The 23,657-nt window shown below is 45.8% G+C and overlaps 1 protein-coding gene across 1 annotated transcript in view; it reads left to right on the top strand.

The window, feature by feature from the left end:
- The window catches only part of LRRC9 (leucine rich repeat containing 9), a 1,011,210-nt gene that overhangs the window by 596,324 nt on the left and 391,229 nt on the right, over nt 1-23,657 (top strand). Inside the window, exon 19 of the mRNA XM_078660357.1 lies at nt 19,702-19,827. Coding sequence (XP_078516483.1) covers nt 19,702-19,827 — 126 coding nt within the window. The remainder of the gene's footprint in view (nt 1-19,701; nt 19,828-23,657) is intronic.

The raw sequence follows: 23,657 nt of genomic DNA, 5'->3' as shown, positions 1-23,657 counted from the left end.
AGAAGGACTGTCGCTTCTGGCACCCAAATTGGATTCCATTCGGTTACTACCCTAGCACCTTCTTGCAGCCACCATGAGGGAGCTGCACGAAGCCAAGAATAGCTGCTTGCTCAGTGCTTGGCATGCTTTATTGCCATATTGGTTACATACCAGTCAAGCCACCCCACTTACCATCTGCTCATTTTAATATATTTGTGATTAATATACAATGCAGCATGGTTCAAACCAATGTGGTTGTGAGATTGCTGGGAGATGTTGGGAGTCTGATGGCACACTGGAGACTGATGTAGCTCAGGTGAGGCCCCTCTGCTGGTTGATTGGGAAAGTGCTGGAACCTTTGCAAACACCCTGGCCACATAGAAACAAATGGGTAAGCCCTTAGTTGAGCTGCTGTACCTCTGGCAACCCGGTAAAAGTCAGTGATTCATCTTGGAGTACTTAGGCACACAGTTCAAGACATACAGCATGGGTTACTCTTGTGAGGGAAATGTCGAAAGAGATATTTGAGATGCAATCTCCGTCTTGGTGTAAAGCATCTTCATGTTGGGCTGGAAGGTGCAAGCAGCACCCACACTTACTTCCCAGTCATACTCCTCTCTTCTAGGAAGCAGGTTCTTGAGGCGTCTGTCAAAGCAGCTAAGCCTTCATGGGTCTGTAAAAGAGTTAGAGCATTGTGTGAGAATGCAAGAGAGCCTGCCTAGTTTTCTATCTGCTAGAAACTTCTAGCCGCAGATTCCTTACCTTAGAATTATCCCCAGGTATCAGAAGGGATGTGAAAATTCTTGAGCAGTACCCCTTCATTGCGGTAGATTGTGTCATTCGGTTCTGCGTTATCCGTGCCGGGTGTAACATGCGCAGTGGGTGTATAGGTGCCACCCTAGTTCCCTGACATCAGGTCTTTTTTTTCCGATCCAATTAGTGCAGATCTAAAAGAGCTACCCACAGTCACATTTTTGCCTGAGCTTTTTTCAATGTTTTGTTGAAGAATGTTTTGAGAATCCTTTCTCCTGGTGCGCAAGAGATTTCACCCAAAAAGCACAACAGGTTTTCCGCCCTGTTGTGCCTTTCACAGGCAGATGTCTGTGACAGACCCACACTTGGTTTATTTGTGGTGCTTGAAGTGGGCCCACGACTCCAAGCCCTACAAGGACCGTTGTGCCATGTATCCCAAGGCTCTAGGGAACATTCTCTTAAGATCCATGTTGTTCGACATCGGATGACCCTGCTACACTCTCAATCACGGTTGTGCGGAAGGTCCCAGGACTGCTCGTGGAGCTGTTCCCATTGATCGTTGTTCTAGTCTAAATTGTCAGGTAAGTCCCATAAGAGCAAGACGTTGAAGCATTCATTGAATTCTCTGCACCAGTCCAAGTCAACGCAAGAGGCACAGGAATGATGACATGCTCGAAGTCTTGCTCCTCTTTGGAGCATGTGCCTAGGTCTGCTCTGCACCTCCCAGAGTTTCCCTTAGCCAAAGTCACCCCCACCCAACTCAAGGAGTTCTTTAAGGCCCTGCATCTCATATTTGGGCGGCCCGACTCCTCTGAAGTGCTTTCAGGCACCACGGGTTCGGGAGGGGCCCTTACTGGATTCCTGCTGGTGGGTTTGCTCTCAATGGTGGTATGCCTACGTGGTTTCGGTGTTGGGTCCCGAGCGACTCCACCCGTGAGACTGCAATGTTGCACGGAGTCCACTTCAGTGCTGCCATTCCCAGCGCCACTGAAGCCCCGCTGCAGTGCCCATCCCATCATCATTCAAGACTCTTATATGGAGCCGGATCGGTGTTGTACGACGTCCACTCCAGCGCTGGTCAGTACCATGCCCTCCAAGCCGGAGCCTGTGCCTTTTTCTTTTGATAAGCCTGTAGTCGTGTTATTTACAGCATAATTTTACATCTTTGCCCGCTCTAATCGGTATATATTAAAGACAGCACCTAGACACCCCAGGGTATTTGTCACGCTCTATAAATCCCTCATCATCATCATCAATTGGGAGGGGTTTGAGGACACTTACTTGTTCCATCACCCTGTAGATGACTAGATACCTCACCAGACACTAGCTTGGTCTTCCTACTGTGGCTGCAGAGGTAAAGAAGCTGGCAGGCTCTGATACTGTCCCTACTCCCCCGACTCTGGATGAGGCACAATGCGACTCAATTGCAGAATTTGTTATAACAAAGGTCGAGCTTATTTATGATTCTCTGGGCTCCCCTGTTCCTTCTAGGGAATCTACTCTGCCGTTTGAATCCACTCACAGTAGCGCGCCTGACTCTGCAACTAATCTTGCTGCTTGGGCACTCTTTGACGACACATCCTTTGCTTTATGTTTGGATAATATTAAATCGGGCTCCCCGTGTGACCCTCTGCCGATTAATATTCTGAAACAACTTGGTTCGGACTCTCGCTGTGTCTTGAAGGAGCTTTTGAATTCTTCCTTGAGAGAGGCTTTTGTTCCACCAGAGTGGAAACATGCAATGATTATTCCTCTCTTGAAGAAGGCCGGTGCCGACCCTTCCAAAATGTCTAACTACAGGCCAATTTCCCTCTTGCCCATCCTTTCCAAGATCTTAGAAAGGCATATTAATACACAACTTACCCACTTTGTGGAAAGCTCTGGCTTTTTACGTTCATCTCAATCAGGCTTTAGGGCAAATCACTCCACTGAGACAACACTATTGGGAGTTACCGAGAGACTGCTTCACTGTATTGATCGCGGAGAAACATCTGCACTCATATTACTTGATTTGAGTGCGGCCTTTGATACGGTGTCACATTCCATCCTCCTCGCATCACTTCGGTCTTTGTGAGTTGAGGGTCCTGCTTTGGCTTGGGGGGCTTCCTTTTTAAATAACCGCACTTTTCAGGTCTTCTCTGCGGGAGCCTCTTCCAAAATTTGTTCCTCAGTGTACGGTGTTCCCCAGGGGTCTATCCTAAGTCCTCTTCTATTTAATATCTATGTTAGACCCCTGGCCACTATTGTGGCGGAAGCTGGTCTTACTCTATTCTCGTACACTGACGACATGCAAATTATTTTTTCCTTTTCTAGTGTGGAAGACGGCAGCATCTCAACCCTTAAACAAGGACTGATTAAGGTTTCTGAGTGGATGCGAAGTAACTTCCTAAAACGTAATGGGGATAAGACCGAGGTTGTCATCCTGGGCAAAGGGAGGGACTCATGGGGCCCTCAACATTGGCCTAAAGAAATGGGCTCTACTCCCAAACCTGTTGCCTAGGTTTGCAACCTCGGATTTCTCATTGATGAGAATCTTTCTATGCGGCAGCAGGTAGTAAGGGTGGCCTCCGTCTGCTTTACCATTTTAGGATGGCTCCACAAAATTCTCTGGATGCTCCCTGCCTCGACCCAAAGGACGGTGGTCCAGGCGTTGGTTGTCTCCCGCCTGGACTATGGCAATGTTCTTTATTTAGGAGCTGATCAAGGAACTTTGAAAAAACTTCAGTTTGTGCAGAATTCGGCTGCACGACTTCTATGTCATGTTCCGCAGAGAACTTCCATTTCTCAATCACTTTATGATCTCCACTGGCTGAGAATTGCCAGCCGAATCAAGTTTAAGACTCTCTGTTACATATTTAAGATTAAACGAGGCACGGCCCCCAAATACCTACAAGAACTCATCCAAGCCTACCATCCCACTCGTTCCCTCAGATCTTCAGGCAAAGGTGATTTTGTGACCCCGAGGTTTAGGTTGGTGAAGATGGGCGGTTGCTCATTTTCCCACCTTGGTCCTAAGCTCTGGAATGCCCTGCCCGCTGCTTTAAAAACTGAAACTAACCTTCCCCGTTTCCGCAAAGGACTTAAGACCTGGCTCTTTTGGCAATGATATATGGTTGCTCTCTCTTCCCACTTTCACTATGTCCCTTGGCGCCGGGAAACCCACTGCGGGTAGCTGTGCGCCTTATAAGTTAAATAAATAATAATAATAATAATAATAATAACCTCCTTTGCAGTGGTGGTGCAGAGGGCAGGTTACGTCTTAGTCCATTAGTTGCCCTCAGTGGTAGTCAAGACGAGCGTCCTGACAGAGGTGCTTCAGCTGGGAAATACCTCTTCTAACCTGCTCATCCCATTTAACAAACCCCTCACTGATGTTCTACTTGGGGCCTAGTCCAAGCCCTGTGCAGGGGTATGCTGTCTTCCACCTGCCTAGCACGGCGGTCAGGAAACGGTGTGTGACTTTTGGGTCTATACACCTGCAGTGCAAGGGACCCAGTTGTGCAAGTGCTGTCCGTGGTCTCAAATGAGGCCCAAGCCATATTCACCCGAGCAGTGGCTGCTGGGCAAAATTTTGCAAAGTTCACCATCAGATGAGGACTGGACACGACTGACTTGCTAGGCTGAGCAATGTGTTGTCAGTGATGCCATGCCTGGTTGAGAACCACTGGCTTTTCAGGGGATGTCCAAACTTCCTTTATGAACATGCCCTTTGATGGCGCTTGCCTTTTTGGTAAAAAGACAGACTCCGCTCTGAAGCGTTTTAAAGACAGCAGAGCTAAGACCAGGTCTTTGGGCCTCTCCATGGCCCGCTGCCAACACCAGCTTGCCTTTCGCCCCTTCCGTGGCTATTGGAGGGGCTACGAATCGCGTCCTTTCCCACTGAGCCATTAAGGTTAGCAGGCTTCCCAGCCTGTTGTGGCCATGAAACCAGTTGTCACTAACCACGTGGAAAACCCAGCCAGAGAGTGAGCTAGTCCACTCCCGCCTCCCCCGGCAGCTGCAACCTCAAAACCCGTCTAGTTTGTCCTTATGCCAACACTGGCAGCCTGCGGGGGACAAGATACACCATCACCTGCTCCACTGGCAGTCCATAACATCGTGCGGTGTGTTTTACAAATTGTCCATCGGCGCTACTCCATCCCTTTTCTGGAACCCTCCCCCATCCATGCCATCCACTTCAAACTGGCTGATGGAGGGCCATATCTCCTTGCTCTCTCAGGGAGGGTTGACATCAAAAGTAGGTTGTGGTTGCTATTTCTGCTACTTTCTGGTGCCCAAAAAGGACAGTGGCCTCCATCCTATTCTAGATCTGTGCCTTCTCAACTCCTTCCTGAAGAAAAAGTTCAAGATGCTCACCTTAGCCCAGGTCCAGTCTGCCCTGGATCCCGGAGACAGAATGGTAGCATTGGACTAGGAGGACACATATTTCCACATCCCTGCCCAGCCTACCCATAGATGTTCACGGTTCACTATAGGCCAAGAGCACTTTTAGTTTACTGTGCTTCCTTTTGGCATTACCAGTTCCCCATGGATTTTCACCAAGGTAATGTTGGTGGTTGCAGCGCATCTGCAGCGCTCAAGGTTTCCAGACTTTCTCTAGATCAGCGCTTGGCTGTTGAAGGCTGGCTCACCCCAGGCAATAGTCTCCCACCTCTAGACTCTGGCAGACCTCCTGCTTTCTCTGGGGTTCACTATAACATGCCGAAGTCACACCCGACTCCCTCTCATAGACTTACTTTCATGAGAACTGTTCTGGATACAGTCCAGTTTCTGGCCTATCCTCCCAAAAGGGAAGTCCAGGATATTCGGACTATGATTCTGATGTTTCAGCCTTTGTCCTGTATTTTGATGATTTAGGCAGTTGGACCTAATGGCCTCCTATATCCTGCTAGTGACACATGCCGGTTGGCATATGCAGTTTCTGCAGTGGGACCTGAAGTCCCAGTGGGCCCCTTATCAGGGGAATCTCTCCCACCTGGTCCAGATCTCAGGAGGAACTGCAAATGACCTACAGTGGTAGGTGACGAACCGCAATTTGGTCAGCAGCAGACCCATCTCCCTTCCTCATCCAGAGATAAGTGTAGTGACAGATGCGTCACTCCTGGTCTGGGACGCCACCTGGGAGTAGTAGAGATATGAGGATTCTGGTTTTGGTGGCGCTTGCGGGAGCTTCTCGTGATTCGGTTGGCATTAAAAGCTTTTCTTCCTTCAATCAAGGGAAGGCTGGTTTAGATGTTCATGGACAACACCACCGTCTTATGGTACAGGGTGGGGACATTGCACCAGAGGCCCTGAATCTATGGACATGGCTGGAACATCAAGGCATTTACCTGGTGGTTCAACACCTGGTGGCCTTTCTGAATACCAGGGCGGACAAACTCAGTTGTCAATGCCTAGCGGATCATCTTGAGTTGAACTCAGTCCTTTCTGTTGATACCACTCCTGTCCAGAGTTCTCAAGAAGTTCAGTATCGACCGGACCCAACTCATTCTTTTGCTTTCAGATTGGGCACGGAGTGTATGGTATCCCGAACTCCTGAGCATGAGTCCTTCAAACAGGCTGTCCCTCTGGGAGGATTTTCTGTCGCAGCAACTGGGCAGTGTCTTGCACCAAAACCAGCACAGCTGCCCAATTTGCCTGCTCACCATCAAACCTGCTTTTCAGGTGGCCATAACATCGGTCAGGAGAGTCAGCAAAATATAAGCACTCTCAGCGCACCCTCCTTACACAAATTTCTATCCAGATAAATTGGTTCTGATGACCGTCGCCTCCTTCCTTCAAAAGGTTGTGACACCATGCCAGAATATCACCCTGCCTCACTTCTTTGCTCCACCCCACCCACCTGGACCCAAAAAGAGCAATGTTGTTCTACCTTGATTGTACATACGAGTTCCAGATGGAAGATAAACTGTTCGTTGGGTATGTCGGAGCAAAGAAGGGAAAGGCTGTGCAGAAACATATATTCTCACGATGGATAGTGATTTGCATAAAAATCTGCTACACATTGGCAAACAGTGTTGGAGGTATGATTCCTTGCACTGTGGGGCCACTCCGGGAAGCCCTTAATGCTCCCGGTACCAGTCTTTCAGAGTCTGACAGCAAACTATGGCTGCTGTCGACCACAGACACAGTTTTGCCCTCCTACTGCTGAGCCAAGCTCGAGCGAGGAAAGGCAGGACAATAGGTCTCCTGTCACAGGGAGGTGTGACCACCTCCCAGACAGGACTTAGTGAATGGGGCCAGGGTGGGGGCTTGCATGTGCCACTAGACTGCTGTGTAGGGCACATTTGGTGCCTTCCTTGCATACTCTAGTTAGAACCAGTTGAGGGAGCTGTGCTCTCTGGTGCGAAACTGGACAAAGGACATGGGAGTATCCTCCTTACTGTCCAACCCCTCTGGGAGGGACCCCTGAATTGTCCTAACCCTTTCTTTAGGGTACTTAAGGGCTTACCTGTGGGTGGTTCTTTAGATTCATCATGGGACAAGATTCAGATCCGAAACCACTTCATCTTCAACCGTCTGGACTCTTTGGACTTTGGTTTGGGAACCGAGACTGCACAGGAAGACTCCTGCTGCTCCTGGTCTTGTTGCCATGCCAGTCTTCTGCGTCATCTGTGCCTGTGCTCCGTACAGGTTCTTCTCCAGGCCCGTGGACATCCAAGACACCTGAAGGAATCTCCCTTGGAGTGAAGTGTCACTCCCCTTCATTTGCAGGCAGCCCAACAAAGATGACCGTCTGCAGTTCTTGAGCTCCCACAGTCTCCAAAAGGTTCAGCAACACAGGTAGTGGTTCTTCAACTCCCTCGAGGCCTGCTCTGTCTTCACAGCAAGTTTGTAACCAGTATCCCTTGTTGGAACCGCTGGAGCAGTACCCCTGTGCACCTCCTCATCATGCCATTTCTAAGGCTTGTTGACTCTCTTCTCCAGAGATCTTCGGGCCCTAAGAAAATTCAGCCTCCATCATCTCCTGCTACCAAGATCTTTGTCCTCAACGCCTCGTCTGCACTGTGGGCCTGCATCATTGGTGAGCTGCTCGAGGTCCTCTTGCAATTACTGTGCCTTCGGCCTGTGGGTCCTCTGAGGGTCTACTTTGGCTCCAGTGGGCTCCCCTGTTTGCTCGGGGTCTACTCTGACTTACCTGCACTTGGTGAGTCCCTTGGGCCTTGCTGGTCCTGACACTGCACCTTTTTCATATGCCACGTTTGTTGCCACTGCCAAGGCTTGTAGGTGCTCACATTGGACATCGACCCAGGAGCTCTTGACATCCAATGTGAAACAGCTCATGAACAGCTGCTGGTCTTCCACAGCGTTGGCTGGTTCACACAGCTACACCACCAAGGCCACCGTCAACTCTCCTGCAACTTCCAACATTAGTGAGTATTGGTCTTCTGTGCCTCTTGGTCACTCCTGAGTGGCATAGACTCTTTTATGTCCCTTCTACTTGCAGATACCTCTCATCCTGAATTCACCATTGGGTTCTACCAGACTCTTTCACCTTCCTCCCCAGCGGTATCTTTGCTGAAGCTTTCTATTGTGGTCTATGTCGGTTTCCAACGTCAGTTCACATCTATGCACCTGGCTTCCCTGGAGTAGATATCCTGGTTCCCAGTTATCCACGGGTGGAGTGACTCTCCAACCTTCTATCAGGTTTCTTCCGGGTCCTCTGGAAAGGGTCCTTGTTCTTAAAAACTGCAACTGCGACTTCCCCATTGACTTGTGTTGATCACACAGTCTTGTTACCACTCTGCACTCTTCCTCCGTGGGGTTCCTGGGTATATAGGTTCCTTGGGTCCACAACACTTCTACGTCTTCTGGGTCCAGGTTTGACTTAGGTTGTGGGTCTCATTCCACTTTCTTAGTATAGGGAATTGTCTTCCCCTGGAGACCACTGTACATTGTGCTACTTATGTGTTCTATCACTGAAGTATTGTGGGTATTGTGATTATATCTCCGGGGAGGAGATATTGCAATGTGTTCGTGAGTGCTTATAATAAATACATATTTTTAGAACTGCACTGTGTGGTTCTTTTTCACTTAGCCTACACTATATGACTAGTACGGGTAAATCAAGCTGCTTCACACTTTTACTGGACAAAGCCTGAAGGCTGCACTTCACAGGTACCACTTAAAGAGCTTTCTAAGGTTGTGTAAAATCACAATAAGGGTTGTCTGGATTAGTGCAAGGTGCTCCACTTACAATTTTCAATTTCAAAAAGCTTTATTCGACAGCATGTCATAAAAGCTAAATTATACTTCCATACTTCAATAGACATAATCGTTATAAATACTAATCAAAATAAAAATACAATATTAAAAGGTTATTAAATCTTGGAGCTGTCAATTACAAGTTAAAAACAGATGTACTAAAACATGATTTTTTTTAAAAACTGATATATACAGAATTATGATCAATCATCTTGTTGAGGGTCTTTGGAAAAAATCATTGGCTAGAATCAAAAGATTTTAAAGTGCGGGTGCGAATAATCCAGGCCCACCTTAGGAATTTGGCAACTGCAATCGCTAGACAAGGTGAACAATCAGTCTCCAATATCCGTAAGGCCTCAATGTATCTCCGGGTACCCATATTAATACATATTGGTTTTAGCCACTTGCTACGTGAGGATGTGTAGAGGGGACATACAAACAGCATATGGGATACATTCTCAATCAGATTTTTACAATTATAGCATTTGTCATCCCAATTTGCCGACCACTTACAACTGAAAGCTTTTACAGGTAAAGTTCCAGCTCTAAACTGGAAAAACAGCTTTCGGTCAAGCGGACTCTCTATAATATCCCAGTAGGCTTCACAGAGTGGGCGAGATTTAAAGTCAAGGAACCGTCCTGTTAAGTTAGTGTTTATACAAGTACTATGGGTGGACATCCAGATCATTTCCCAATATATTTATTTCAAGGTTGATTTTGACGGGAAGCTTAGGACGTCTGCATCTACCCATAGATGATCAAGCTCCAACTTTATTACTAAGCCCCTTATCTGTTTAAGCCATTGGATATGATGAAAACAGTCAGCCCTGATGATATCCTTTAGTGCAAGGGCGTAATGTGCTAGTTCTGGAGTTGTCCAGATACGCCTACAATACAATAGGGGCCGTAACCGTACAATATCCTCAACCTTTTTCCTGCCGAGATCATATAAGAGTGGAATGGTAGGAGTACTTTGGGGTACCCCCACTAGACAACGTAGGAATTTATTCTCTGCCGTTGTCAGTTGGGTTAGATTGTTAAACCCCCAAAGTTCAGAACCATACAAAGAGGCACCTATAACCTTCATATTGTAAATCTCTAGGGCAGGTGTAATTGGCTTAGTGAAAGAAGCCTTATGCTTTGTGACTAAGGCACCCGCTAGCTGATGGAATTTTAAAACAGCCATGTCAATATGGCTTTTCCAACCCATATTGCTCTGGAGAGATATTCCCAGGTACGTAAATGCCTCTACCTGTTCTAGTGGAGTTCCGATGAATCTAATTGTACCTTTGAAGGTTTTCCGCTGACTCAGGCACATGAACTTGGTTTTTGAGGTGTTTATCTCAAGTCCACGGAGTTGGCAAAATTCTCCGAATGCGTTTACAGCCTTCTGGAGCCCACTCGGGGTCCTGGAGACTATCAACGTATCGTCCGCGAACATGAGGACAGGCACACGGAGCCCAGCCAAGATCGGAGCGTCAGTGGGGGAACGGTTAAGATGGTCCACAATACCATTGATGTATAATGAAAACAGCGTGGGCGCCAATACACACCCCTGCCGAACACCACGCTCAACAGGAAATGAGTCAGTCACCTCACCCTGCTTTCCCCATCTGATTCTGGCATAATTGTTCTCATGCAAGCGGACGAGAAGGGTCAATAGTTCCGGAGATATCCCTGACTCAGCGAGAACCCTCCAAAGTTTGGAACGGGGGACCAAATCGAAAGCCAATTTTAGGTCAACGAAGACCGCATAAAGGGTCCCCTTGGTCAAAGCCACATTCCTCCAGTAGAGTGCAATGAAATAAAAAACCTGGTCAATTGAGCTAGTACATGGCCGAAAGCCGGCTTGATATGGGGACAAAATGTTGTATTCTTCTATCCATTGTTGCAGTTTATTTTGTACTAAGCGACCCATACGTTTTTGGGCTGAGTCTATAAGACTGATGGGTCGATAGTTACTGGGTAGAGATTTGTCACCTTTTTTAAAAAACGGTATTATTTCGGCGCCTTTCCATGAAGGTGGGATTGGCGCCCCCCTAGCCACCGAGTTAGCTAGACACTCAAAATACCTACACCAAGATGATCTATCACTTAAAAACACGTCAGCAGGAATACCATCCATACCTGGGGCTCTACCCCCAGTCACGCAATCTAGCGCTATACTAACGTCCTTAGCTGTGAAAAGCTGATTCTGATAAAAAATAGTTGGGGGAAGTGGGCAGTCCACTTCAGTAGAGTTTCGTGCGTATTGTGGCCTAAAATAATCTACCCACTCTTGTTTTGCAACATTATTTTGGGGGGCCTCAGCTACGCCAGCTCTGTCCCATTTCACGATGGCCCAGAATTGTTTCGAATCCCTTGCTCCACAGGCCTGTTTTAAGTCACGCCATTGATCCTCATCCCACTGTTTCTTAGCTGCCTTCTGGGCGAGCCTATAAGTCTCCCTTGCCTTCCTTACTTTTATCGGGTTCTTGCTCCTTATTTCTGTGCACAGATTTCGGCGGGCCACTTTACATGCGTTGTTATACCACGTCTCCTTTGGCGGTTTATTGTTTCCCTTATGTGGTTTTGTGGTTTTACTAAAGAATAGTTGGAGTTTTGCAAATAGGTGATTGTGTACCTCAAACATTATTTGGGGAAAGTCTACCTTGTCAGTGTGAGTGTTTAAATTAGCCACTTCTTTAGTAACCATATTTTTAAGGGTCTCCAATTTCTCAGGCTTCTCTAGGAAGCTACCCCATTTAATATGGCGCATATTATTGGAAGCGACTATATCCAAGGTGACCTTCCCACACCCCAAATTCAATTCTTTAGTACCCATCTGCACTTGGTACTCCATACAGAGTGGGTTGTGGTCGCTTTCCATCCTAGTTTTAACAGTCATGTCTATCAGACTGTGCCACCCCCTTATGTCCACAAGGATGTAATCTATGCAACTAGAATACCTTCCATTGTCAAAGGTGCTTTTCCCCATGCGATCAGACAAGGTACGACCATTTACTGCTCTAAGCCCTCTAACTAGACATAGGGCTTTTAGCTGTATTGCTACAGCTGTCCATTTTTTTACAACAGGTAGTTCAAGCTGGGGGACGCCCCATTTAGTGTCCTCCTCTTAAGCGAGAAACTGATCCTCTTGGCCTAGGGGTTCAAAAGTGGTGTTAAAGTCTCCACCCACTATGATAGACACCTGTGTTGGAAGTACCTCAAGCTGCTGGTCAAGAGCTGAGATTACCTCAGATGTTTGACTCCCGCCTGTTCCCCTCGCATAAATGTTAAATATGGCCATCTTTTGGCCGCTTTCCCATGTGATATTAATTGATAGGATATCACTCAACGGGGGACTAGTTTGGAGTACCTTGCAACATAGGGCTTGTTGGACCCAGATGATCAGGCCCCCAGCTGGTCGACCTTTAGATTTTTTAGTTGCTAACGCATGGAAGTTGAGAAACCCCACACGATATACAGGAGCCGTAGACCAGGTTTCCTGAAAAAGGATGCCGTTGTGCTAGTCGACAAAGCTACACCATTCAGGGGAAGATATTTTATTGTCAATACCAGCCAGATTCCAAGAGAGAAAAGCAACCCCTGAGAGAGTATTTGATAGATCCCTCGGGTTTTCAGCTGCTAAACTTGCGCCCGATCACTAGTTGATGTCCAGTGGCCGTAGGTGCAAGGCAGATGTTCTCTGGGTACACCCCATCTGTTACGGGACCATCATGTTCTCCTGCTAGGTCCGAACTGGTTAGTTGACCAAGGTTCCTGCTCTCCATGCACTGCCCAATAGGGTGTGATCTTTCCGTTAAGGTTATATTTGGTATAGGGTCCGAGTTAGTTTGTGGCTCGTTCCTGCCCTTGGGATCGTGCTTACTGCTGATCTCGCTTGCCACCATAGTACTAGATCTTAAGCTCCTCAAGAGTCAATCACATTCGTTCAGATCGGACAGGGCCCCGAACCGGTTTTCCAATCTGATGCCACCCGCTCTGGTTTGAACATCCCTCCCCTCTGTTCGCATCACAGGGGCACATTTCGACCGTAATCTACTATGGTTCACTACACTCCATCTTCTGCTGTAGAAGAAATCAAGGGTTAATGGGATCATATCAGAGTCCCTACGCTGCAGGGGGGAACAAATTTGCCAATACATTTGGAAGTACATCAGGACTAGAAAAGTTCAAGGCTATACAGTCACCCTTGAATTTTTTTGGGTGAACCCCAAGCCATGCTACCCTCCTAGCCATAATAATTTCCCCTGCCAACTGCTGTTTTCCCCATGGTGATATCTTCATGTTTTTCGTCAGCCAGTGGAGTGCTTTATCAATTAAAGAAATTGTTGTCTCTACCTGCCCAGGTGTTAAGGGAGGAGCATTTGCCAGGACCAACACTAAAGGAGAAGCTTCAACTACAAATTGGAACGGGTCACGCTCTTTACGTGCTTCTGTATGTGTTATTGGGGGGGCCTTTGTAGCTACAGTTTGGCCCTCCTCACCTACTGGGTGCTGGGTGGGCAGGGGTTGCTGGACTACATTCCCGCTATCTCTTGCCCCTCCTCCAGGGTGGGCCTCGTGATTTTCACAGCCATTTAACACTGGTGTTGCTAAGCCATCTAGTTGTTCCAGAGTCTTGTTGAGGAGGGCACCCAGTCTATTGACCTCTGCAGTAAGCTGATCGACTTTAGCTACAAGGGGTTTTACAATGCCCTTGATCTTCAAGTCGAGCATGCTTACTAGTTTTTTAATTTGGTCATCCTCCAAGTTCTCAATAACCCCCTTCCCTAAAATAGCCTCATCAATATCGTGGATTTTAGGTGGAGAAGCTAATCTTCTTCTGACTGAGCGCGATCCCCCACGTTTAGACTGCACTTTCCTACATGCTCTGACTGGTCTAGGCTTAGGAGTCGGTCGATTATGTTCCCTAATATCCATCGATAAATCTAAATCAGTAGTAGGCGCGATGTTTACCTCGGGGGAATCACTAACAGATAAATCCGGATTCACAATAACGCTACTAACTTCCCGTGCCATTAAATCAGGTGAGGGTTGCGCATTGGGCAGGGTGAGAGATATAGGAGATGTAGGGGAACAGCTTAGCCCTAATGACTGCCGTCGCTCACTATTGATTTTGCTCACTACCTTCACCAGATAGTTGTCCAGGGTATTTAGCACAAGGGAACTCTTCTGATTAGACATGGCCAAAAAATGACAAGGATAGTGCAGTCAAAAATGAGCGTTACCTCGGTACACAGAATAAGAAACAATGCTGTGTACAGATGCTTAAAGTGAATTTAAATTTGTCTCACTGTTTAGAGGCTCAGATGTCCTCCACAATCGGATCAAGGTCCCAGGCCCAGCCCAGTCCGTCCTGTCCCGGACTGTCACAGACTGTCCGCCCTTAGTCCGGGCTTCGTCCGGCGCGTCCCGCGCGCGTCCTCACGGTACGAGGAAGTGAACGTTGCTTTATGTGCCGCCTGGCGCTGCGTGGTGAAGGGGGCGGCGTTCTGGTGACTAGGCTGCTGGGGGATGTAGTCCCTGACCGGCGGAGCCAAGCCCGGCCAGTCAGGAAGTGCTCCACGGTGTCCTCGGCGGAGCTGAGCCCGGCCGCCTCACGAAAGCTGAGAAATCCTGGGGCGCCTCAGCGGAGCAAGATGCGCTCGGCCGACGTTGAAACCCTTCCAGTGACTGCCACAGAGTCCTCGGCAGTGAACGTTGCTTTATGCGCCGCCTGGCGCTGCGTGGTGAAGGGGGCGGCGTTCTGGTGACTAGGCTGCTGGGGAATGTAGTCCCTTACCGGCGGAGCCAATCCCGGCCAATCAGGAAGTGCTGCACGGTGTCCTCGGCGGAGCTGAGCCCGGCCGCCTCACGAAAGCTGAGAACTCCTGGGGCGCCTCAGCGGAGCAAGATGCGCTCGGCCGGCGTTGAAACCCTTCCAGTGACTGCCACAGAGTCCTCGGCAGTGAACGTTGCTTTATGCGCCGCCTGGCGCTGCGTGGTGAAGGGGGCGGCGTTCTGGTGACTAGGCTGCTGGGGAATGTAGTCCCTGACCGGCGAAGCCAAGCCCGGCCAGTCAGGAAGTGCTGCACGGTGTCCTCGGCGGAGCTGAGCCCGGCCGCCTCACGAAAGCTGAGAACTCCTGGGGCGCCTCAGCCGAGCAAGATGCGCTCGGCCGGCGTTGAAACACTTCGAGTGACTGCCACGTGGCCGCTGTAGTTCGTCATAAAGATAAAAAGAAACACGACCTTAAATACAATCAACTTGTGTTTCATGAAAAGTATTGCATGCCATCTCGACGGGCTCACATTTTAAAAGTGCACAAACAACCGTCTTTCTCCCCGTGGTAAAATAATCCACTGCTTCTCTGTATATCAGCTATTTATCATGGCGCGTCCACCTACGTAAGTGTGCACCATACACTAAGCCAGCCTCCTACACAACCTTAGATACATTTGCCTCTGACGAGAGAAAGAAAGCAGCAGAGTGCATGGACCTGTAGAAAGACAGTAGGAGGCGGTAGCTATAAAAGCCTGCCACCGTCTAACTTAGCAGTCTTCTTTCTTAGTGTTACACACAGAAGGGTCCCCCCCCCCCCGACCACATCCTATATTTACAGTGCAATCATGCTACACAAACAGATTGCTCTCACAAGCTAATGTGATGTAAGTGCTCCCAGTATTTGCTGAATGCATTGAGTTACCAGCCTGGGCCTTTTGTCCGCTTTATAAACCTAATGTAATAGACAAGCATATTCCCATGGCTAACAACCATCTGCCACCTAGGTGGGCGCAGGGAACCCGCAATTTTTGATACCACAAAATTAACCTCAACAGCACCCCCAAAATTAGAGTGAATCGGAGATGATGTTAAACCTCAGTTTCATGAGGCAGTGTGTCCCTGAGGTCAAGCGCCTCCCGGCACATAAAAAATATCAGGAAACAGTCAAGTAAGTAAAAGGGCCCACTCAATAACTGAGTTCTAGATTAGCGGAAGAGTTAAAAGATTTTATTACAAAACTCAAAAATAAGACAATTATAGTGAATGCCATGGAGGCTCTCAGTACTATGGGCATTACATAGAAATGCAGAGTCAAGCTGATTGTAAGTCCCAAGTGGGCAGCAAAATCAAGAGAGAAACAGACCGAATTCCTAATAGCACAGAAAAAATCTCTGGCTCACCCCCCAAAATCAAGGTTTTTTTATACATTACTTTTGCATATCAAATTAGTGAAAACTCCAAATTTCTCGTGGAATGATCGAATGTGTTACTTTCACAGCAAATCAGAGCGCAGTCCCATTGAGCATCAAATTGCCTTAACTCCTAAGCACTATTCCACTACATGAATATTTATTCTGCCCACTCTATTCTAATGCCATCCGGAGATGGTGGGACAAGCTAGATACACAAACAACGACAAGCTACTATGAATGAACATGGCACAGTAAGCTAGTGGAAAAGCTTTGAAGCAATAGTTGCAGTTTTGTGATTTAACCGGCAGAATTTCATAAAAAAACAGCATGAACAATAGCAATGAAATAAATAAACAGGATTCTCCTGGACTGTGTGCTGCAGAGATAACAAACAATGAAACATGCAGGGGTAAGACAGGTGAGACATTCATTTTGAAAAAGATGGCTGCTAAGCCCAAATTGAGACCTAATTAACAAGGGTCAGGAAAGCACGCTTTTACACAACATAGGAAACTTGTTTTGAAAGCAATCATACTAAATTGTCCACACCTATGACACTAATGTCTTGGCTTGGACATAAAGAATAAATTCACTTTTCTTACAAGGATATTTACATGGGGTAAACTCCTTTTTCCAACAGAGTCAAATACTCGTCTGCGGGAGGGTTGTGGCCACATCGTAGTGGATGGAGCCCAACTACCAGAACACTTGTAAGATGAGTCTCTCAATCAGAAAGGCATAGCGAGTTTGGCAGAATCAATTAAATCAGTAGGATGATGACACGAAGGTATAATGGACTTTTGAGCCCGAAGCTACTTTTTTTGTTATTTTTGTAAACCCTTTTAGCACAGTGACCACATCTACCACTTATTCCCTCTCTACCACTATTTAACAGTGCTCCTCAAGTCTCTGAAACCACTCTCAGACTGTTTTAGTTTTATAGCACCACTCATACCTGTGTAGGGTGCCAGAGCACTTTAAATCACACACACATTGGCACAGAGACAATCATACATGTGTAAATCAGTGTACAGGAATGTTACATAAGACAGAGGACTACAAGGTGTAAAAGTCACATGTCATTAATATGGTAAACACCAATTATCCCGAATCTTTCTTCCCGCATACTATCACTCCTCATACTTTTACAACAAATCTACCATGACTCCGCAATGCCATTATAACGCATGGAATGACAATTTGTATGCTTTTACCACGCATGCATTTACAACGAAATTCGTTGTAAATGCATGAATGGTAAAAGCATGTTTTTTTATATATGTTAGGATAAGGTAAGTATGGGTATAGGGGTATATGTTTTGGGGTTCTGAGGTATATGTTTTGCGGTGATTGGGTATTTTAAGGGATCAGGGATAGTTTTGGGTTTTGGGGTACTGGGGTATTTGTAGCATTCAGGGATAGGTTTTGGGTTTTGGGATGCAGGGGTATTTTTAGGGTTCAGGGATAGGTTTGGGTTTTGGGGTACAGGGGTATTTTTAGGGTTCAATGATAGTTTTGGGGGTTTGAGTACAGGGGTATTTTTAGGGTTCAGGTATAGGTTTAGGGTTTTGGGGTGCAGGGGTATTTTTAGGGTTCAGGGATAGGTTTCGGTTTTGGGGTGCAGGGGTATTTTTAGGGTTCAGGGATAAGTTTGGGTTTTGGGATGCAGGGGTATTTTTAGGGTTCAGGGATAAGTTTGGGTTTTGGGGGGCAGGGGTATTTTTAGGGTTCAGGATATGTTTGGGTTTTGGGGTACAGTGGTATTTTTAGGGTTCAGGGATAAGTTTGGGTTTTGGGGTACAGGGGTATTTTTAGGGTTCAGGGATAGGTTTGGGTTTTGGAGTACAGGGGTATTTTTAGGGTTCAGGGATAGGTTTTGGGTTTTGGGGTACAGGGGTATTTTTAGTGTTCAGGGATAGGTTTTGGGGTACAGGGGTATTTTTAGGGTTCAGGGATTAGTTTTGGGTTTTGGGGTACAGGGGCATTTTTAGTGATTAGGGATAGGTTTGGGTTTTGGGGTACAGGGGTATTTTTAGTGTTAGGATGAGTTAGTGTTTAAGGGTGATGGGGTATTTTAAGGAGTAAGGGTGGGTTATGTTTAAGGGGTGCAGGGGTATTTAATGGGATCAGGGTGGGATTCGTTTTTAGGGTGTAAAGGGTAATTACATTTTTTTTAAAAAGCTTAAAATATATATAAATATATACATTTAATATTAATATATATACAAATATATATTTAAATAATGCAATTTAAAAGAATAAGGGCCCGATGTAGGTAACCAAATACCGGTCGGTAATGGCCGATTTCGGCCGTTACCGACCGGTATTTGGTTATTGATATGTAGGGGGCCTAAAATGTACAGAATCGGTAAATTTAACGATTCTGTAAATTTAGCGATTCGGTAAAATACCGAATCGATAAATTTACCGAATCGGTAAATCTAGATGTAGGTGGCACTGAAAACAGTGCCACAGGCCCTTAAGAATTAGTTATTTACCATCAAATTCTATTTTGTGGTAAATAACGAATTCCTGTGTACATGCACATCTGTGCATATACACCTGTGCCATGTGACACACATACATGCCTTAGGGCATGTATGTGTGACACATGGCACACAAGCCAGTATCAGGGGTGCAACAGGGTGTCAAAGTGACACCCTGTCCCCCTTGACAATTCGGTAATTTTACCGAATCGGTATTTACCAATTCGGTAATTGACATTGATCAATGGCAATTACCGAATCGGTAACTACCGAATCATACCGATTCGGTAAAAATTACCGAATTATTTCCTACATCTCATTTACCGAATCTAGAATCCCGAATCGGTAAAATTCGGTATTCTAGAGTCGGTAAATAAGATTTACCTACATCGGGCCCTAAATGTTTTATTTAAATAAAAAAAATAAGTGTAAATCTTATTTGCAATAGGCACAATAACCCACTGCACTACCTTACGATGAGTTCAAACTTCCACTAGACAAACCTAGGATTTCTCTTCAGCAGGAACATTAATCACTGGAGTGATCTTGACGTTTTTATTGAAGGGTGAAAATTACTGGAAGCAAGGAATGCGGCAGCAGGTGCTTTTAAAACGAAAATATGCTTGTAAAGAGGGCGCCCCACCCCAAGTCAGCGCCCGGTTCGGTGGCACCGATCGCACCGCCCTAGAGCTGGCCCTGCCCTAAGGTCTTCTGCCACCAGTGTCTCTCCCCACTGTCATTATCAGTGGTCACGCTGCCAAGAGTTGTACTGGAAGTGGTTTGCATTGTGTATGCTTTGGTAAGTCCAACAACTGTTGTATTTGAAATGTAAGGGGATATCCTACAAACTACTCCTATGCTTCATGGTTTTTTTTATCTAGAGAGCATTTACAAAGTGGACTATGCAAATGCCTAGTCATCCAGTATACGTTTTAGATTTTAAATATTGAAAGCTGTATTAAAGCCATCTATGGCAGAAATTACTACTGCCAATTTTACCATGGATTTTGAAATGCATGTTACATTTGCACAGCAAGTGCAGTGGTGTAACCCTCTGTGAATCATTAAAGTTAACTAATGTTTCTGTTTATTACAAGCCAGCCTTGGTGCGCTTGACTGCTATTGGACGACTGAAGGAGCTTATATGTTTAGACGGAGTCCCCGTTACTGGAAATGAAACTGCAGTTGCCCTGCGTTTAACTTCCGGATCAAGAATTACTCAGGTAAAAGGGCTTTATGCTAAATCTTCTGACATTGTTTCTGAGGTCTGGTGTTGTACAAGACCTTTTGTTTTTAATAAAATTATTTACATGATATACTTACTAATAGGGTTTTTTAGTTAACCCTCTTCATACATTGGTTTGTTGCATCTTTCACATTTTTCTTTTACCCACTACAGCATAAACGCATAGGGAAATTGGTCTGCATACTACAGCCATTGGCTAACTTCACTGTGAAGGACAGCCTTTTGCCCTTTTACAAGGAGCACACCCACATACCAGCTAGTTCTCTTCAGTGCTTGGGACTACTGATAATGTGTACTTTTTGAAACCACCCAAATATTTTAACTTTTTTCCATTTTTCTTTTGTTATTGGTGAGAGTCCCGCAGCTCTCACCACAATGTTTTATTAAAACCTACCTGTGTAGTGTGATGGTTGCAGGTTTTGAACCTCTAGATAGACCTGTCAAACTAAGCCTTTTTGACAGGAGAGTTACTGCTTATAGGCTTTCTAGTCCACATAGTTAGGGAGTTTAGTATTTAAAAGCAGAACATGCAGGAATTTAGTGTTGGCATGTACTTACTACGACAAGCTCTCAAAAGCCATTTTCACTGGAAGAGGCTGTCGCTGTTCCTATGGGGGAAACTAAAGTTCATATAAAATATGATATCTGCCAACTAGAATATTCAACTGAAATGATTCTACTACTGATTTTAACATTTCTTAAAAATTGGATTCCCTGAAGAAGTCTATTTTATGACAAATATTTTAGAAAACTAACCTATAAAGAAGTAGACACCGTGTACCTGCCTCCAGTAGACTAATTAGTATTAGACTGCTATCAGCTGGCCTTGTTGGTGCTTTCAAATAATGAGGTCTGACAACTGCTCCTAGGTCAAAAGCATTCATTAGCCCTTTAGACAGGAAGGCCGGGCTGTGAAGTATGTGACTCCACTCAGCTCAAGAAGGGTTTAGCTGGTGAGCGTTCAGTAACGTTATTAACATAAAAGGTACCAGGGTGAGGCCTGTCAATTCATAGTTAAGTGTAAGGGAAACCTGGTCAAGAGAAGCCTTTGTTCACTGGGGCCTCTATCCTTGGCACCAGCCCAGTGGAAGGGGGACATGGTCCCAGACCATTTTGGTGTGGTTGAAAAGGAAGCGACTGCCACTATCCCTAGGCACATACCTGGCTGAGAACACTATCCACCTCTAAGGGCAGAAGTGAGCAGCCATGTTGGATTTTACTCAATCATGTGGACTGTGGGATTGTTTACAGTAAGAAAACCAGTGTCACAACTCAAAACAGATTGACCCACCTTTGGATTCGGACACGGCGGGAGCGATGCAGATGCTCGTTTCACTCTCCCCTAGGAGCGGTACCCCAGGTGAGCAATATAGATAACACTCCCCTGAGAGGACCTCACCCAGGGAAGGGGAAAAAGTGGATAAACAAAATATAAAGGATGTAGTGTAGTTCCTATTTTCCCAATAGGCTCTGCGCATTGGAATAATATCTTCAATAGTATAGACGTAGGACTGTGGTTAACTAGGTCTTCTACTGACGATATTAGTCGTAAAGTTATGTGTGCCAGCTAGCTCAGAGTTCACTAGAAACTTTCTCGAATAGGCAAGGAGGAGTTTAACCTCCCTGGATAGACAAGAAGGGATTTAGTTTCTGACAACCATAGAACATGACAACTTTGCTCTCCCCTAATCAAGAGTATATCTCCAGAGTTGTGTGAAAACAAAAGGCAACTTATTTTACTCAGTCAGTACGTGCATTCTTAGTTTCACCAGTTTGTAGAGAAATAAGAGATGGGCGTGGTTCAATAAAATATGTTATTTATTGATCAGTCTCTTTTCTCATACAAGAGAAATGAATCGCTATTATTGCAATACTTATAGTTAAGTAAAGTGCATACAGTAAAAACAGAATTATAAAATAATACTGTAAAAGCATTTATATGGTTTCTTATCCATATGATACTTAAAATGGATAAAAGATATACATACATATATACATTGACTAATCGTACTCAACTGGTGCTTCTAACTACGCCTACCCCGGTGTACCTGACCTAAGCCTAATACTTGGGAGGGAGTAAGTAAGTAGCAGTTTAAGTTAAGTTTGCTTTGCCAAGAATCTGACTCAAGAATTCTCTGTAAGGGGTTAGTCAGTTCAGTACCTGGGATTTAGAAGGCTGGAGGGTTGGTATCTCTGTCTCAGGACTCGGTATCCCAGTTACCCGCGAGGGCGGCTGGAAACGCCGGAGGCTGGATTTCTCGGCAGGAGAAAAGGCAGCGTTTCTCTCAGCGTGTCAAAAGGGAGGGGCAGCGTCCGTGGGCTTTTCTGCTTCAGCTGGGCTCTCCGGCAAGTAGCGCTGCTCCAAGCTCGTCACCACCGTGTCTTAGCTTAGGGCAACGTCGGTATATTTATACCTGAAAGGTGCCGTGTTTGACGTAAGGATGGACATAAGACGTCAGCAAGAATGTCATAAGGACTGGTCGTTCTTACATTCTTTGCAGGAGTTCTCGAGCGAAATCAAAACAATGGTCGCGGGGATTTCCCAGGTCTGTTGGAGGTTTGATTTGTTTTGAGAACTCGGTGTGCTTCTCTAGGGGGCTGAAGGGATAGTGCTTGCTTAATGTGACAGCATGCGCTATGACCTAATCTGAAGACGGGTTTCTGTGCCGTTGTATGGACATTAGTGAATTAATAACCGGACAAGGGTCAGAAATAGGAGTATCAATATAGGTACCTAGATAAACACACTACACCCACTCCACGAAATTATGTACATATTTACTAACCTAAGCAATAGTAAACATAACTAACAGTGCATTTGTATACCGGACCACCCCAAAAACATATATATATATTTTTTTTGAAAAATGGCGTATGCAAAATGCACGAAATGAGTATCGATACTGTATGCATTCAAGCAGTATAATCATTCAAAAGGAGATGCACATTTTATATTGGCATGAATGATTTGCGAAATTACACATGAAATGGCTCTTGATACAGAAAAAAAATTGCGAGACCATCTCATCACATATAAACACAATGAATTGCATATAAACTAGAGGTTGAGGTAATGTAATTACTCTAGTATTCCTAAGAATAGAAGTTCTGTTCTCTAAGAATAGTTTTACTTTAAGCAGAAGATAAGTGCCAAAAAGGTAAATATTTTGGAATTTGGAAAAAAGTTTTCGCTATTCAGAGGAGAAGAGAAAAAATAGTTCACAGTCACTTTGTTTTCAAAAGACTGAAGGCCAAATTCAGAGTTCAGGGAACGCTGTGTGCAAGTTTGTTTAAAATCATTCTCTCTGTTCCGGTGAAAACATCATTTCAGATAGATTCTCGAAAAAACAGTCTTCAGCTTCTGGTGAGAGTTCGACTAGGTTAGAAAATGTCGCTACCATGCAGTCACGCGCATGATTGCTTTCACTGATGGTTTGATCAGAACTGCTTACAGAAGGTCGTACCTGGTCGATGCTGCTTTCATCTTGTACTTCCCTACCCTTCAATCGCAGTGGTGAAGTTTCCACGAATGCCATCATCAGGATAGGTAGCCGCTGGGGACAGCACAATGCATGAGCCTTTACCGGACCCAACAAAGTATCTGCATCCAATGGTACGTCTGATTGTAGTGTAAGACAGGTGTCTAACACGCATTCTTCGCCGCATAGCATGCACCTTAATACAGGCATAACACAATTCTGCCAGATGGGTCTGAATGAAAGAAACCAGGTCATATTTAGATCTCGTAGCCGGGCTAAGCCAAGGACTTTAGTTATGCGGTCCCGGTAGCGGATAGCTAGGATCGTT

The sequence above is a fragment of the Lissotriton helveticus genome, chromosome 9 (assembly GCF_964261635.1).
Source record: "Lissotriton helveticus chromosome 9, aLisHel1.1, whole genome shotgun sequence".
NCBI classification, from domain to species: domain Eukaryota; kingdom Metazoa; phylum Chordata; class Amphibia; order Caudata; family Salamandridae; genus Lissotriton; species Lissotriton helveticus.
This window is presented reverse-complemented; position numbering and strand designations above follow the sequence as displayed.